Here is an 18639-nt window from a genome sequence, read left to right as displayed (position 1 = left end):
TGCCACAGAAAGGACAGGGCGGATTTTGCCCTTAAAAATCGGGCAGGGTGCGGCGCCCTGCTAAAACAGCCTAGCGTGAACACTACACAAGTGAGACATAGGGGTCTGACCTGTGCCTGGCATAACACAAGCCCATGTGCTACGGTTGCCAACCGGAGAGTCTCTGAAGCTCTGCTCTTCAGTCCATAGGCCTTGAGATTTGAGCTTGTTTGTCCAACCTAGCACTGCTTCCTTTAGGTTTTTGGGTGTGACATTTGCTCTTTGTGGTGGAGAGGTGGCATACACTAGCACACTCAGCTAAGTCGGAGTAAGGCGGTAACACTGGCAGATCCAGTGTCTAGGGTTCCAGTTTGGTCACACACATGAATAAGAGGAGATTGGAAAGACATGGTCCCATGGCAATAAACCTAAGCCACCAGATCTAGTTGGAGCCTATTTGTGCATATGAAAGGTGACTGCATACCGGCAGATCCTCCACCCATTGCGTTTTCTACAAGTCTTGATCGGTAAAGGGTCAGCTCTTAAAGGCAATGAGAACGAGCCGGCTTTTCGGTTCAGTGCAACCAGCTTGTATGCCTCCCTTGCTGTTGTCCTAGTACGTATGTTCACAAGTGACATTCTTGGAGGCCACCCTTGTTGTTCTCCCTGTAGAGCGGATCTTATTGCCCCCCACCTCCCTCCCTCAAAGTAAAACAATGTTGTTGTGAAAAGTACGAGTTGGTCGGGGAGAAATATTTAAGAATTACAGAACTTGAGCTCGCTGTGTCTTTTGTCGCAAGTGAAAGTGCTGTGTTTGTCATAGACTTATAGCCGTATCGCAGATCTTTCATTGTAGAAGAAACCAAAACACTGTGTGTCTATTTGAAGGCCGCTTGGATTTGAACCGCCTTCGGTTTTGTCTGACATTGTAGTCGTTCCTGAATATATACCTCGATGTGAATGATAGATAAGGACCCTCCTGCAGGCCTCAGCTGCATATTTTCCCTACTTACCCTAATACCCTAGATCCCACTTGATCTTGGACTTGATTTCCTCTTTGCAGAGTCCTTTCCAGCGCTTAGTTCCTTTATTATTTTCTTTCCTCTTACCGTTACTTTCTTCTCCATGTAGTTACTTCATGTTCTTGCTACTGTATCTTTTTCTTTATCCTCCGTCTGACACTCGACTAAGTCTGACGTATATTCCAATCACGCTTGCAGTATATTTGTTGCCACACTGTAAGGATATATTATTGTCCGTTTTCCCCAGTCACTCGATTCTTTGAAAGTAAAAATATTCTAAAATACATCTGAGAGTAACCTCCGGATTGGAGAAATGATAACGTTGCTGTATGATAGAAAGTCGTCTGTGTTCTGCAATCCGTGTGTCTAACTGTTACTCTGTGCATCATAATGTTGTAATTTCACATGGGAACGTTTCAGATGTCGTCATTGTGAACGTGTCAACCATTTGAGGATATCGACCTGGTGCCTTTCAACAATTTGAACCAAGTCAACATACAGATGTTGACATTATGTTGTCAACATTGTGAGTCGACACAGCTACGGTCGAACTTCGGACCGCATAATGTTTTTAAAGTGGCAATCGAAATAAATGCTAATCCAGGCTTGTTTAGCATCTATTGCTATTGTATGTATCGGGAAAGGCGACTGCAGTTTTGGCATACCACACTTTAGTAAATCATCCCCCTATTGTTCAAGGTGCCAGATAAAATGGATTAAAATAGAAACTATAAATGTAGATTTCTTTGGACAAATATCTAAAGCATATCACTGATTTATCACAGTCTCTAGACTGTTGGGCACCGTAGATTAATCATTCAACATATATTAATAAACTGTACCTGTCCACTTCTATGTACAGCACGTCTGGTGTAAATATAGAAGTTGACGTTTCAGTCTGTTAAGCTGCTGTGACATCACTTGCAAATCCACCAATTGCTGTTTGTCTACATTAATTTACATTTTTAAGTTGTCAACTTTACCAAAGTTCTTAGTGCCCTCATAATTATTTTAATACTCCTTATGTTGTGCCTTTGTATTCAGCTTCTCTATTTTTTTCCCTCCTCCTCCATCTGGATGTTACATTTCCGCTAATTGCACACCCTGCCAGATGTAACCTACACAGTGCGCCCAACATGGCTCCCTCGGATGTTTTTTTTTTTTTGGGCGGGGTGAAAAACACACAGATCTATTAATTCAGTACATATCCTAATACATATAATATAATGTTCCTTCTAGCACCCTGCACCTTTCAAATCCTGTGCAGTTCCTCTTTCCTGCCTGCGGTGTTGCTCTCTGCTCTGGTGCATCTCAGCACACGCTGGTCTGTATCACAGCACTGAGTAACAGATCAGTGTGTGCTGAGAAGCACCAGAGCAGAGAGCGACACCCCAGGCAGGAAAGGGGAACTGCACGGATTTTGAAAAGGTGCAGGGTGCTAGATTAGAATGAACATTAATAATACATGGCTTATCTCACACATTGTAGCCTATGTAGCGCGCCCAAGATGGCTGCCTCGCCTGGTACCTTTCATGGGTGGGTTATGTAACCTGTGGAACTTACTAACTGCACCAACCCTGCATTAAGCTCATTGTGCCCGTTCTATTTACTGTTTTTCGGTTTGTTTTGTAATACTAAACCTCTGCTCTGTGTTTTTGATGCTCGTAAAGCGACGGAGTCCTTTTCTCAGTAAAGCAAGTCTACAAGCTTGTCACTCCCTCTCAGAGATGCGTGCCTTTTATATAATGGTAATATGCAAGAGAGTGATAGGCTTGCGTAGTTTGTTACACACTTTCAGATATGAGGTTCAGCTCCGCAGTACACAAAGCATTAGCTGGGGGGGGTTTCAATTTTCTGAAAAGTCAGTTAGGTGTCTGTGTTTTCCTATCTAATAGGAAAACACAGACACCTAACCGACTTTTCAAACAATTGAATGTCCCCCACAGTGGTTTTTCTTACTCAAAGCACTACATGACATTAGGGCAGTATAGATGGGCCAAGTGGTTCTTATCTGCCGTCTAGTTCTGCGTTTCTAAATATAGCATTGCTGTGTAGCAAATTCATTGATTTTTACTTATTTGTGGTAAATTTACGCATTGAAATTTGTTCTAGTCTCTTTTTTTTTTTTTTTTTTTTAAATCACCAAATGTTCTCAATTGCCTTGCAGTCATAAACCAGGGGTATTTATCATGCAGCTTCCAGCTGCTGTGGAACTAAACATCCCAGCATGCCCTGCTATAGTTTTGACATTAGGCTATGCTGAAACGGTGGCAGGGCATGCTGGGATATGTAGTTATACAGTAGCTGGCGGGCCGCATGTACAGTACCCCTACCGTAAATGTTTATTGACCCAAATGTATCAGAATTATTTCTTTGGTTGTATGAAATGATTTTCTTCTTGTGTTAATGTCTTTGTGCAGTATGGATAGTCCATGAACAGGTGATGATTGCGGCACTGGACTGTGGCCGCGATGACATAGCAATAGTAAGTAATATCATTGATCAGTTATTTCCATCCTGGTTACGTTTTGTTTTCCCCAACCATGTTTATGTTTCCCAGTGTAAATGTACTGAAAGAGCCTTCCTGGGTCCAACCTAAAACGCTGCACTTGTGCCGCCCACACAAAGTCCCCCCAGGGGTATTCACTTCATCCCATGTCACACGCTCTATTCCGCCAGCTTAGGCCAGTGTTATACATTTCACCTCTCCGCATTATAATACAGAAGTTAGGGGTCTATTTACTAAGCCTTGGAGAAAGATAGAGTGGACAGGGTTAAAGTAGCAGCCAATCAGGTACTAGCTGCCATGTTACAGGCTGTGTTTGAAAAATGACAGTTAGGAGCTGATTGGCTGGTACTTTATCTCCGTCCACTTTCTCTCTCTTTCCATGGCTTAGTACACAAACCCCTTAGGCAGTAAAATATAAGATCAACGAAAGACGTCACCCTATTTAAATATAGAAAATGTTCCCCAAAATCTCAGACAGCGTACGCTTTTTATATACAGTATTTATCAGACCACGCATGTGATATGTGAAACAGATTTACACTCTGCGCTATGTACAAGTCACTTCTAGGGGGGTGTAGTTACTATCGCGGCGGTCAGAATACCGAGGCTGGGATCCCGCGGCCGCCGAGAATGCCCGACAGCTGCGTCCAGGCTATTCCCACTTGTGGGTGTCCATGACACCCTGTAGTGTGGGAATAGAACCTGAGCCCCCAGTGTGGCGAGAGTAGCGAGTACTCAGAGGGCATTTTGGCGGCCGGGATCCCGAAGTCGGTATTCTGACCTCCGGGATCCCGACCACCGGGATTCCATACCCAACCCCTTCTAGGAACTATTCATTGCTGCTAGAAAGTTGTGTATACTGCAGATACTATTATGATGAATCACAAACCAGCAAAACACGTGTGATAGCGCGCATTGCGATCTGTCGCCCGGTAACTTTCGTGTTCTTGGCCTGTAGGATGCAATGGCTAACGCTATGTGGATGCTTCACATTCCAGAGTACGGTTATTTTGGTATTTTAGAATCCCCCGTAGAAACGTATGAGGGCTGCTTTTGCAATATGAATCCTGGTGATACTTCATTTGCGGGTAATCACCTAAAAGGCATCTGTGGTTGTGGTTGGATACCTTGCATATTTTTTTTTTTCTTTATAGATATGCCCCTATATGTTCACTGTCGGTAAAGAAAATAAATCTGTGTACTGATCCCTATGGTGACGCTTAAACCATACGATTCACTTGCATTTTATGTTGAAGCTTTTAGTTTCTCCCCCCTGTCTGTGTGTAATGCTGGTCCCTAATCGGTGCCCACTCTCTCTGTCTGAAGTCGTGTCTACAAGAATTACGGAGGCAGTTTCCTGGCAGCCACAGGGTGAAGAAACTGACTGGCATGCGCTTCGAGGCTATGGAACGGTAAGATAATCCGTGGCACGCACGTTGCAGATGTTGGTTATAGAAATCCTCATTTTTCTTAATTACGTCTCGGTGGGTTTCTCCTTCCATGGAGCAGTGTAATTGGCTTGATTGAATGCTGCTGAAACGCGTTCTGTGACGGGGAAGAGTAACTCAGCAATACGTGTAAGATAAATGTTTCTCAATTTTGGACACATGCTCCAGATGTTTTATTTTGTTATTTGATTAGATCCGACACTTTATCTGCTCTTCGTGTTTGTGTATAAGGGGGGAGATGTACTAAGAATTGGAGAGAGATAAAGTGGATGGAGACAAAGTACCAGCCAACCAGCTCCTAACTGTCATTTCTCTGACGTCCTAGTGGATGCTGGGTACTCCGTAAGGACCATGGGGAATAGACGGGCTCCGCAGGAGACTGGGCACTCTAAAAGAAAGATTAGGTAATATCTGGTGTGCACTGGCTCCTCCCTCTATGCCCCTCCTCCAGACCTCAGTTAGAATCTGTGCCCGGCTCGAGCTTGTTGCACACTAGGGGCTCTCCTGAGCTTCTAGTAAAGAAAGTATTTGTTAGGTTTTTTTATTTTCAGTGAGATCTGCTGGCAACAGACTCACTGCTACGAGCGCTTAGGGGAGAGAAGCGAACCTACCTGCTTGCAGCTAGCTTGGGCTTCTAGGCTACTGGACACCATTAGCTCCAGAGGGATCGAACACAGGCCCAGCCTCGGTCGTCCGGTCCCGGAGCCGCGCCGCCGTCCCCCTTGCAGAGCCAGAAGCAAGAAGAACGTCCTGGAAATCGGCGGCTGAAGACTCCGGTCTTCATTAAGGTAGCGCACAGCACTGCAGCTGTGCGCCATTGCTCCCTATGCACACCACATACTCCGGTCACTGATGGGTGCAGGGCGCTGGGGGGGGGGGGGGGGGGCGCCCTGGGCTGCAATTAGAGTACCTTAAATTGGCAAAAAGCACATAATATAGTCTAATAAACTATATATGTGCAAAAATCCCCTGCCATAATATTAATAAAAGAGCGGGATAAGCCCGCCGAGAAGGGGGCGGGGCTATCTCCCTCAGCACACTGGCGCCATTTCCTCTTCACAGCTCCGCTGGAAGACAGCTCCCCAGGCTCTCCCCTGCAGTTTCCAGGCTCAAAGGGTAAAAAAGAGAGGGGGGGCACTAAATTTAGGCGCAAAACTGTATTGTATAGCTGCTATAGGGAAAATCACTTTCTGTAATAGTGTAAATCCCTGTTTATATAGCGCTGTGGTGTGTGCTGTCATACTCTCTCTCTGTCTCCCCAAAGGACTTTGTGGGGGCCTGTCCTCAGTCAGAGCATTCCCTGTGTGTGTGCGGTGTGTCGGTACGGCTGTGTCGACATGTTTGATGAGGAGGCTTATGTGGAGGCGGAGCAGGTGCCGATAAATGTGATGTCACCCCCTGCGGGGTCGACACCAGAGTGGATGGATATGTGGAAGGTATTAACCGACAGTGTCAACTCCTTACATAAAAGGCTGGATGACGTAACAGCCGTGGGACAGCCGGCTTCTCAGCCCGTGCCTGCCCAGGCGTCTCAAAGACCATCAGGGGCTCACAAACGCCCGCTACCTCAGATGGCAGACACAGATGTCGACACGGAGTCTGACTCCAGTGTCGACGAGGATGAGACATATACACAATCCACAAGGGGCATCCGTTGCATGATTACGGCAATGAAAAATGTGTTACACATTTCTGACATTAACCCAGGTACCACTAAAAAGGGTATTATGTTTGGGGAGAAAAAGCAGCCAGTGTTTTTTCCCCCATCAGATGAGTTGAATCAAGTGTGTGAAGAAGCGTGGGGTTCCCCCGATAAGAAACTGGTAATTTCTAAAAAATTACTGATGGCGTACCCTTTCCCGCCAGAGGATAGGTCACGTTGGGAGATATCTCCTAGGGTGGATAAGGCGCTCACACGCTTGTCAAAAAAGGTGGCACTGCCGTCTCAGGATACGGCCGCCTTGAAGGAGCCTGCTGATAGAAAGCAGGAGGCTATCCTGAAGTCTGTATATACACACTCAGGTACTATACTGAGACCTGCAATTGCTTCAGCATGGATGTGTAGTGCTGCTGCAGCGTGGTCTGATACCCTGTCAGATAATATTGATACCCTCGACAGGGATACTATTTTGCTAACCATAGAGCATATTAAAGACGTCGTCTTATATATGAGGGATGCACAGAGGGATATTTGCCGGCTGGCATCTAGAATTAATGCAATGTCCATTTCTGCCAGGAGGGTATTATGGACCCGGCAGTGGACAGGTGATGCTGATTCTAAAAGGCACATGGAGGTTTTGCCTTATAAGGGTGAGGAATTGTTTGGGGATGGTCTCTCGGACCTCGTATCCACAGCAACAGCTGGGAAATCGACATTTTTACCTCAGGCTCCCTCACAACCTGAGAAAGCACCGTACTATCAGGTACAGTCCTTTCGGCCTCAGAAAGGCAAGCGGATCAAAGGTGCTTCCTTTCTGCCCAGAGGCAGGGGGAGAGGGAAAAAGCTGCACCAGACAGCCAGTTCCCAGGAACAAAAATTCTCCCCTGCTTCTACTGAGTCCACCGCATGACGCTGGGGCTCCACAGACGGAGCCAGGTGCGGTGGGGGCGCGTCTCCGGAACTTCAGCGACCAGTGGGTTCGCTCACAGGTGGATCTCTGGGTTCTACAAGTGGTATCGCAGGGATACAAGCTGGAATTCGAGGCGTCTCCCCCTCGCCGTTACCTCAAATCAGCCTTGCCAACTACTCCCCAGGACAGGGAGGTAGTACTGGCGGCAATTCACAAGCTGTACCTCCAGCAGGTGATAATAAAAGTTCCCCTCCTTCAACAGGGACGGGGTTACTATTCCACAATGTTTGTGGTACCGAAACCAGACGGTTCGGTGAGACCCATTCTAAATTTGAAATCCTTGAACACTTATATAAGGAAGTTCGAGTTCAAAATGGAATCGCTCAGGGCGGTTATTGCAAGCCTGGAAGAGGGGGATTACATGGTATCACTGGACATCATGGATGCTTACCTACATGTCCCCATTTACCCACCTCACCAGGAGTACCTCAAGGTTGTGGTACAGAACTGCCATTACCAATTCCAGACGTTGCCGTTTGGTCTGTCCACGGCACCGAGGGTGTGTTCCAAGGTAATGGCCAAAATGATGATATTCCTTCGAAAGAAGGGAGTTATAATTAACCCGTACTTGGACGATCTCCTTATAAAGGCGAGGTCCAAGGAGCAGTCGTTGATCGGAGTAGCACTATCTCAGGAAGTGCTACAACAGCACGGCTGGATTCTGAATATCCCAAAGTCGCAGCTGGTTCTTACGACGCGTCTGCTGATATTGGGCATGTTTCTGGACACAGAACAGAAGAAGGTGTTTCTCCCGGAGGAGAAGGCCAAGGAGTTGTCATCTCGGGTCAGAGACCTCCTAAAACAAAATCAGGTGTCGGTGCATCATTGCACGCGAGTCCTGGAAAAGGTGGTAGCTTCTTACGAAGCAATTCCCTTCGGCAGGTTCCATGCAAGGAACTTTCAGTGGGACCTGTTAGACAAGTGAGGATCGCATCTTCAGATGCATCAGCTGATCACCCTGTCCCCGGGGCCAGGGTGTCTTTGCTGTGGTGGCTGCAGAGTGCTCATCTTCTCGAGGGCCGCAGATTCGGCATTCAGGACTGGGTCCTGGTGACCGCGGATGCAAGCCTCCGAGGTTGGGGAGCAGTCACTCAGGGAAGAAATTTCCAAGGACAATGGTCGAGTCAGGAGACTTCCCTACACATAAATATTCTGGACCTAAGGGCCATTTACAATGCCCTAAGGCAAGCAGAACCCCTGCTTCAAAACCAGCCGGTGCTGATTCAGTCAGACAACACCACGGCTGTAGCCCATGTAAACCGACAAGGCGGCACAAGAAGCAGAATGGTGTTGGCAGAAGCCACAAGGATTCTCCGATGGGCGGAGTATCACGTGCTAACACTGTCAGCAGTGTTCATTCCGGGTGTGGAAAACTAGGAAGCAGACTTCCTCAGCAGGCACAACCTCCACCCGGGAGAGTGGGGACTTCATCCAGAAGTCTTCACGCAGATTGTGAACCGTTGGGAACGGCCACAGGTGGACATGATGGCGTCCCGCCTCAACAAAAAGCTAAAAAAGTATTGCGCCAGGTCAAGAGACCCTCAGGCGATAGCTGTGGACGCACTAGTGACACCGTGGGTGTACCAGTAGGTTTATGTGTTCCCTCCTCTTCCTCTCATACCCAAGGTACTGACGATAGTAAGTAAGAGAGGAGTAAGAACTATACTCGTAGTTCCGGATTGGCCAAGAAGAACTTGGTACCCAGAACTACAAGAAATGATCTCGGAGGACCCATGGCCTCTGTGTCTCAGACAGGACCTGTTACTGCAGGGGCCCTGTCTGTTCCAAGACTTACCGCGGCTGCGTTTGAAGACTTGGCGGTTGAACGCAGGATCCTAACGGAAAAGGGCGTTCCAGATGAAGTGATTCCTACGCTGTTAAAGGCTAGGAAAGACGTTGCCTGAAGTTCAGACGTTGTTAAGGGAGTGCTGCATATTCAGCCCCCTTTTGTGCCTCCAGTGGCACCTTGGGATCTCAACGTAGTGTTGGTTTTCCTAAAATCACATTGTTTTGAGCCACTTCAGAACGTGGAGTTGAAGTATCTCACGTGGAAAGTGGTCATATATATTTGGCCTTGGCTTCGGCTAGGCGTGTGTCAGAATTGGCGGCTTTGTCATGTGAAAGCCCTTATCTGATCTTCCATAGGGACAGGGCAGAATTGAGGATTCGTCCCCAATTTCTCCCTAAGGTGGTATCAGCGTTTCATTTGAACCAACCTATTGTGCTGCCTGCGGCTACTCGGGACTTGGAGGCCTCCAAGTTGCTGGATGTAGTCCGGGCCCTGAAAATTTTTGTTTCCAGGACGGCTAGAGTCAAAAATACTGACTCGCTGTTATCCTGCATGCACCCAACAAGCTGGGTGCTCCTGCTTCTAAGCAGACTATTGCTCGCTGGATCTGTGGCGCGATTCAACTTGCACATTCTGCGGCTGGACTGCCGCATCCTAAATCAGTAAAAGCCCATTCCACGAGGAAGGGGGCTCTTCTTGGGCGCCTGCCCAAGGGGTCTCGGCATTACAACTTTGCCGAGCTGCTACCTGGTCGGGATCAAACACGTTTGCAAAATTCTACAAGTTTGATACCCTGGCTGAGGAGGACCTTGAGTTTGCTCATGCGGTGCTGCAGAGTCATCCGCACTCTCCCGCCCGTTTGGGAGCTTTTGTATAATCCCCATGGTCCTTACGGAGTTCCCAGCATCCACTAGGACTTGCTTCAGCAAGTACCATGTCTGTTCCAAGACTTACCGCGGCTGCGTTTGACGGCATGGCGGTTGAACGCCGGATCCTAAGGGAAAAAGGCATTCCGGAAGAGGTCATCCCTACCCTGGTCAAAGCCAGGGAGGAGGTGACCGCACAACATTATCACCACAGGTGGCGAAAATATGTTGCGTGGTGTGAGGCCAGGAAGGCCCCCACGAAGAAATTTCAACTCGGTCGATTCCTGCATTTCCTGCAAACAGGAGTGTCTATGGGCCTAAAATTGGGGTCCATTAAGGTTCAAATTTCGGCCCTGTCGTTTTTCTTCCAGAAAGAATTGGCTTCAGTTCCTGAAGTCCAGACGTTTGTCAAGGGAGTACTGCATATACAACCCCCTTTTGTGCCTCCAGTGGCACCGTGGGATCTCAACGTAGTTCTGGGATTCCTCAAATCACATTGGTTTGAACCGCTCAAATCTGTGGATTTGAAATATCTCACATGGAAAGTGACCATGCGGTTGGCCCTGGCCTCGGCCAGGCGAGTGTCAGAATTGGCGGCTTTGTCTCACAAAAGCCCATATCTCTTTTTCCATTCGGACAGGGCAGAACTGCGGACTCGTCCCCAGTTTTTCCCTAAGGTGGTGTCAGCGTTTCACCTGAACCAGCCTATTGTGGTACCTGCGGCTAATAGGGACTTGGAGGACTCCAAGTTGCTAGATGTTGTCAGGGCCCTGAAAATATATGTTTCCAGGACGGCTGGAGTCAGGAAAACTGACTCGCTGTTTATCCTGTATGCACCCAACAAACTGGGTGCTCCTGCTTCTAAGCAGACGATTGCTCGTTGGATTTGTAGTACAATTCAGCTTGCACATTCTGTGGCAGGCCTGCCACAGCCAAAATCTGTAAATGCCCATTCCACAAGGAAGGTGGGCTCATCTTGGGCGACTGCCCAAGGGGTCTCGGCTTTACAACTTTGCCGAGCTGCTACTTGGTCAGGGGCAAACACGTTTGCAAAATTCTACAAATTTGATACCCTGGCTGAGGAGGACCTGGAGTTCTCTCATTCGGTGTTGCAGAGTCATCCGCACTCTCCCGCCCGTTTGGGAGCTTTGGTATAATCCCCATGGTCCTTACGGAGTCCCCAGCATCCACTTAGGACGTCAGAGAAAATAAGAATTTACTTACCGATAATTCTATTTCTCGTAGTCCGTAGTGGATGCTGGGCGCCCATCCCAAGTGCGGATTGTCTGCAATACTTGTACATAGTTATTGTTACAAAAATCGGGTTATTATTGTTGTGAGCCATCTTTTCAGAGGCTCCGCTGTTATCATGCTGTTAACTGGGTTTAGATCACAGGTTGTACAGTGTGATTGGTGTGGCTGGTATGAGTCTTACCCGGGATTCAAGATCCTTCCTTATTGTGTACGCTCGTCCGGGCACAGTATCCTAACTGAGGCTTGGAGGAGGGTCATAGGGGGAGGAGCCAGTGCACACCACCTGATCCTAAAGCTTTTACTTTTGTGCCCTGTCTCCTGCGGAGCCGCTATTCCCCATGGTCCTTACGGAGTCCCCAGCATCCACTACGGACTACGAGAAATAGAATTATCGGTAAGTAAATTCTTATTTTTTCAAACACAACCTGTAACGTGGCAGTTAGGAGCCGATTGGTCGGTACTTTACCTCTCTCTCTTAGGCTTAGTAAATAGATCCCTCAATGTCCAACAGATATTATTATTGTAGTATTTGCGGCGTGTGTCTAGCTAAGGGAATACGGCAGCAGCTTTCACACACATGGGAACATTAACATACACATACGTTCCCTGATAGTAGTGTAGTACTTAACGCTTAGTAATCGTACTACAACCAGCATTTCATTGCACTCCCGTATTTTTTTACTGTCCGAAAATCAAGATCATACATTTCTAACCAAATGGGAATTGTCATGGGAGATTTTATTCTGGATTTCTATCAATATTCCTGTTTGCTATCTCGTGGGGAAGTGCAGTGGCACAGTGGTTAGCATTGCTGCCTCACTGCCACCAAAGGTACCTCCATTGTATTCAACAGAAGCTGTTTGGCTGATTCTCTGCAGACTATTTCACATGTATATAAATCCACTATGCCAGGAAAGAATGCTTATCCTCCATGTTAATAACAACAACTGGGAAATGTAATGCACTGTATAAAAATAAACTTATTTCATGCAAAACAACAGACAAAATATAGTCTTACGTAATCCACACCTAGAAAAATGTATGCGTGCGAGAACCTTAGAAATGAGAGTGCAGGTCTGAAAGATGCACTACATCGCCCTCCTACACCCTGCACTGCACTACACCACTGACCCTAATCTATGCTCTACATCACATGACCCCTTCTACACCCTGCCGTACACTGCACTATATCACTGACCCTAATTTATGCTCTACATCACATGTCCCCTTCTACACCCTGCCCTACACTGCACTACATCACTAACCCTAGTCTATGCTCTACATCACATGACCCCTTCTACACCCTGCCGTACACTGCACTATATCACTGACCCTAATTTATGCTCTACATTACATCACCCCTCCTACACCCTGCCCTACACTGCACTACATCACTGACCTTAGTCTATGCCTTACATTATATCACCCCTCCTATACCCTGCCCTACACTGCACTACATCACTGACCCTAGCCTATGCCCTACATTACATCAAACCCCCTTCACCCTGTCTTACACTGCACTACATCACTGACCCTAGTCTATGCCCTACATGACATCACACCTCCTATACCCTGCCCTACACTGCGCTACATCACTGACCCTAATCTATGCTCTACATCACATGACCCCTTCTACATCCTGCCCTACACTGCACTACATCACTGACCCTAGTCTATGCCTTACATTACATCACCCCTCCTATACCCTGCACTACATCACTGACCCTAATCTATGCTCTACATCACATGACCCCTTCTACACCCTGCCCTATACTGCACTACATCACTGACCCTAGTCTATGCACTACATTACATCACCCCTCCTGTACCCTGCCCTACACTGCGCTACATCACTGACCCTAGTCTATGCCCTACATTACATCACCCCTCCTATACCATGCCCTACACTGCACTACATCACTGACCCTAGTCTATGCCCTACATTACATCACCCCTCCTACACCCTGCCCTACACTGCACTACATCACTGACCCTAATTTATGCTCTACATCACATGACCCCTTCTACACCCTGCCCTACACTGCACTACATCACTAACCATAGTCTATGCTCTACATCACATGACCCCTTCTATACCCTGCCATACACTGCACTACATCACTGACCCTAGTCTGTCCTACATTACATAACCCCTCCTACACCCACCCTACACTGCACTACACCACTGACCCTAATTTATGCTCTACATCACATGACCCCTTCTACACCCTGCCCTATACTTCAGTACACCACTGACCCTAGTCTATGCTCTACATCACATGACCCCTTCTACACCCTGCCCTATACTTCAGTACACCACTGACCCTAGTCTATGCTCTACATCACATGACCCCTTCTATACCCTGCCATTCACTGCACTACATCACTGACCCTAGTCTGTCCTACATTACATAACCCCTCCTATACCCCGCCCTACACTGCACTACACCACTGACCCTAGTCTGTGCCCTACATTACATCAAACCCCCTACACCCTGTATTACACTGCACTACCTCACTGACCCTAGTCTATGCCCTACATGACATCACACCTCCTATACCCTGCCCTACACTGCGCTACATCACTGACCCTAATCTATGCTCTACATCACATGACCCCTTCTACATCCTGCCCTACACTGCACTACATCACTGACCATAGTCTATGCACTACATTACATCAGTCGTCCTCCCTGTCCTACATCACTGACCCTAGTCTCTGCTCTACATCACATGACCCCTTCTACACCCTGCCCTACACTGCACTACATCACTGACCATAGTCTATGCCCTACATTACATCACCCCTCCTACACCCTGCCCTACACTACACTACATCACTGACCCTAGTCTATGTCCTACGTTACATCACCCCTCCTACACCCTGCCCTACACTGCACTACGTCACTGACCCTAGACTATGCCCTACATTACATCACCCCTCCTACACCCTGCCTTACAGTACACTACATTCCTGCATTACCCCCCCCCCCCCCCACCCGCACACTAAATTTCTATGCTCTATCATTGCACTATATGCACTATCTACACCTCTGTACCGAGCAATACATCACTGACCCCTTTATACCGTCAACTGTATGAATGACCTCTCTATGCACTATACTATATCACTGCATAACTTCCCTCCTCCCCTCCCCCCATACTATATTATTATGCTCCATCATTGCACTATATGCCCTAATTACATCACAGCATTGCAATCCCCCACTACCTCCCATCATTGCATCCTCACTCTACATTACTGCACTAAATCCTAATACTACATCACTGCACTGAACTACTTTCCAACTCTGCATCACTGCACACATACTAACACTACATCACTGCACAACACTACCTCCCAACCCTACATCACTGCACTACACTACTCCCACTTTACATAATTGCACTACATCTTCATACTGCATCACTGCACTGCACTATCTCCCAACGTTACATCACTGCACAGCACTACCTCCTAACTCTACATCAGTGCATTATATCCTCACACTCGATCACTGCTTTACACTACCTCCCAACTCTGCATCACTGCACTACATTACCTTCCCAAGGCTACATCCTCACACTGCATCACTGGGGTCTGCGGCCGCTGATGTACACCGCTGCATAGTCGTTTTTCTCAAGAATTTTCAACAACGGGATGGTTGCTCCCCCTGCACCGCGCCGGTACACCACCGCTCCACGCTAAATCCCACGCAGTTCACTTTAATTCTTTATCTCTGATTATTCTCACATCCCCTTTCACTTGTAATTTCAAAGGGTGAGAACCCTGAAGGGAATAGGCAGCAGGGAGACTCCTAGGAAGGTGCAGATAGTCATCCTTCCTTACTGTATAAATACAGAAGGAGCCTCGCTTATCTAGCCTTCTCTGCTGCACCATGGTGCACCAAGGCTTATTAGCATAAGCCTTTCATCTATTGTTCACGGCTGCGAAACAATACAGAGAGAACAATACAGCAGGGGATTAAGTCATTACAGCAGGGGATTAAGTCTGACTTCCCTGGCTCAGTTAATCCTATTAGAGGGATAGATGAGCAGGGATCCATCTGTAATATTTATCACATTTGATACCCAAGTTCTGGGGACTTTCTATGAGTTTTGTGTGTCGCACTTTACAGCAATCTATGCTTTGTACGATTGTTTCCTGATGACTAAAACACCTGTCCCCGGAATACTTTCTTAAAACACACAAATGACTTTTACCGCTTGTTTTACTGAATGTCTACAGGAGTGAATGTAAAGTTTGAACATTATTTTAAAATAAAGTTTATTTTCTCTCTTTCTCTGAACCAAGTGACTGGCAAGCTGTATAATTAGAAGTGTTGTATAGTGTACTTTGTGCCGTAATGTCAGAATGAAAGCTTTATAAGTCTTTTTCTGGCAAACTGATTTTTTTTTTTTTGATTTTTTTTTTTTTTGTGCTGAATCGTTGGGTTTGTTTAGCTCTATGTATATTTTCTGGAACTAATTTTCCATAAGTGGTTTTCACTTTCCTTTTTTGGAACAGGTACGATGATGCTCTCCAGATATATGACAGGATATTACAAGAAGATCCAACGAACACAGTAAGTCAAATATTGTGACTGTAATAGGTAATTTGAGAGAAGCCGTCTGAGAGCGCACTCTTGGCTAACAAAATATTGCTTCAAATCATTCTCGCTCGCTCTCCCGCAGGGAAATCTATTTCTTTTAATTATTATTATATATATGTATTTATTTATTTTTTGTTTTAGGAACTTGGATATATTGCTTTGCTTGCACAGTAAATAGAAGAGTAGAAAAATTAATAATATAACAACTTTTATTTCTATAAATACAGACTTCAGGGTTTCAAAGTCTTATTTGCGTTTCTTGTGCTGTCAATGCACCGTTGTGCGTAGATGTTTGTGATACAGATTCCAGTGTTGCGCTGACTTTTTTTTTAAATTTCACCAGGTTGGAATGTTTTTGCATTTCTTTATTTAAAGCCTTGAAGACGTGCAAGAAAGCCACGCAACCGTTACGTTACCTGTTCTGCTAAAACGGGGCCTTTTTGCTTCAAAGTGTTACATATCTGTGTGAAAGTCGCACGCTTCAGTCATTTCCAGAATAATTTGACCCTTGTGTTGCACCGCTTGATGACTGTATATATACAGTATTCCATCTAGCACTGTAACAACTGCTATAATGGTTACTTTACAGTATATTAAGAAACCATTAGCCGCAATTGCGCTTGCAGGCGCAATGTTCGTACTAATCAAAGGACGGGGATAATGATTATCTGGTTTCCAAATCATAGATGGGAGTTGGATTAAACAGACGTTTTTGTTCTGTTATATGCATGCCATTCGTTTGTAAATACTTCGCCGTGACGCTGCTAGCTTAGATGCAGTCACAAATATATAATAATCATTCCAGTGGTAATAATAGATGTTTTATTTTGTAATCAATACCTATTTCAGGATTGATTTTCCTTCGTAAATTATACAGAAATGAAAAAGAAAACCGAATTGCGTTTGCAGCAGCTTGTACGTGCTTCACTCGAGGATAGAACGAAATCCCCTCTTCTGGGTTTGAGAGTTTTTCTTTGCGAAAGTGAAATAGAAACGTTCTGATAAATTGTCAGGTATTAGGATTGTTTACATAGCCTGTACCTGCTGATCACTGCCATATGGACATGCGGCTGCCGTTAGGGGGTGGGTGTGTGTGTAAGGGGGGTCTTTGGATTCGAAGTACAGCCTTCGCTGAGTTTATTTTGGCTTCCAAAACAGACGATCACTTTTTTCTTGTGTGTGTGTGCACTGACACACGGAGTTGCTTAGATTATAGTATAAAGCAGAAATACAAGGGGGTCAATTCAATTCGGCAATTTATGAATAGCGCCGGGAATTAGCTCCCGACGCTATTCAATTCAGCTCCAGTTAAGTCGGCGATGTCCCGTTCTCGCCGACTAAACAGGTTGAATTTTTGGGAGAACGGGCATTCTCCGACTTAACTCCCCAGCGCGAGGCAGCACTTTTGTCGGGTTTCTTCTCTCATTCCCCGGGGATGAGAGAAGAATTCCCGACAATTGCGGGTAACTAGCAGCTGAATTGAATAGCGGCGGGAGCTAATTCCCGGCGCTATTCATAAGTTGCCGAATTGAATTGACCCCAAGGACTTGAAACCAGCCGAGCAGCCACCATTCGGCTAACTCATTTTGAATGTAATTTTATCAACTCCTTCGAATCTCACTGTTACGGTGTGTCACTATTCTGAACACACCCATGCTGGGACTTGTAGTCCACAGTAGCCAGAGATTCACTTTTCGACACTCGTTCAGTTGTCCAAATTTGTTCTGTAAGGATAGACGAGGCTTTAGCCCGAAGTTGTATGCTGTGATGGTAACTTTATTTCAAATATACGATTTTGCTGTAGCAAGTTTATGTAAGGATCAAATCCCCTCCCCCACTCTAAAAGTTTGTTTCTAGTAAAATTTTGGTTTCTTATTACTTTTAAGCATTAAGGCAAATGTTCTGCTCTTGCGCTATTTAACGTAGAAGCTGAAGAAGTCTGTGCAGGAAACATGCTCCGCTCCAGCGGTCGACACAGGGTTTCGTCTTACTGGGCAGTACTGGGAAGGCTCCCGAACAAGCCCAGTAATTCAACCGAGATCCTGATACCTTGTTGTGAAAGTCATGTAACCACACAGTTGATGAGAACCTTACAGCACAGAAAGCTCCAGCACAGCTGCACCAAGCAGGGCTTTCTAGTGTACGGTATTTTAGTAAGTTCAGTTTGCATAACCAAGTTGTGTTTGGCCTGGCAATTTTTACAAGGGTGTTACACCCTCAGACAACTTTAATTTGTTGGCCTTTACATACCTTCCTGCAGCCTTTACAGAATACACGGCTTTTACCTTATTTGGCTTCCATCTGCAGCTTTTCAGCCAGGACTTTATATGAGTAGGAGGACTTGTTTATTTCCTTCCCCCAGGGATACCACAAGGAGATGCTGTCTGGGTACAACTGTGCACAGTGTGGAGTGTAAAGCAGAGCTGTGATGTAATCCAGAGCAGCAAACCTAGGCCTGATGATATTGATACAAGATCCAAAAGCACAGAATAAAGCTAAAAGCATAAAGCAATGCATTTAGGAGAAGTT

At 46.2% G+C, this 18639-nt stretch overlaps 1 protein-coding gene across 1 annotated transcript in view; it reads left to right on the top strand.

The window, feature by feature from the left end:
- EMC2 (ER membrane protein complex subunit 2) overlaps nt 1-18639 on the top strand; it is a 111230-nt gene that overhangs the window by 63203 nt on the left and 29388 nt on the right. Inside the window, exons 4-6 of the mRNA XM_063924505.1 lie at nt 3422-3486; nt 4837-4922; nt 16026-16083. Coding sequence (XP_063780575.1) covers nt 3422-3486; nt 4837-4922; nt 16026-16083 — 209 coding nt within the window. The remainder of the gene's footprint in view (nt 1-3421; nt 3487-4836; nt 4923-16025; nt 16084-18639) is intronic.

The sequence above is a fragment of the Pseudophryne corroboree genome, chromosome 5 (genome assembly GCF_028390025.1).
Source record: "Pseudophryne corroboree isolate aPseCor3 chromosome 5, aPseCor3.hap2, whole genome shotgun sequence".
NCBI lineage: Eukaryota > Metazoa > Chordata > Amphibia > Anura > Myobatrachidae > Pseudophryne > Pseudophryne corroboree.
This window is presented reverse-complemented; position numbering and strand designations above follow the sequence as displayed.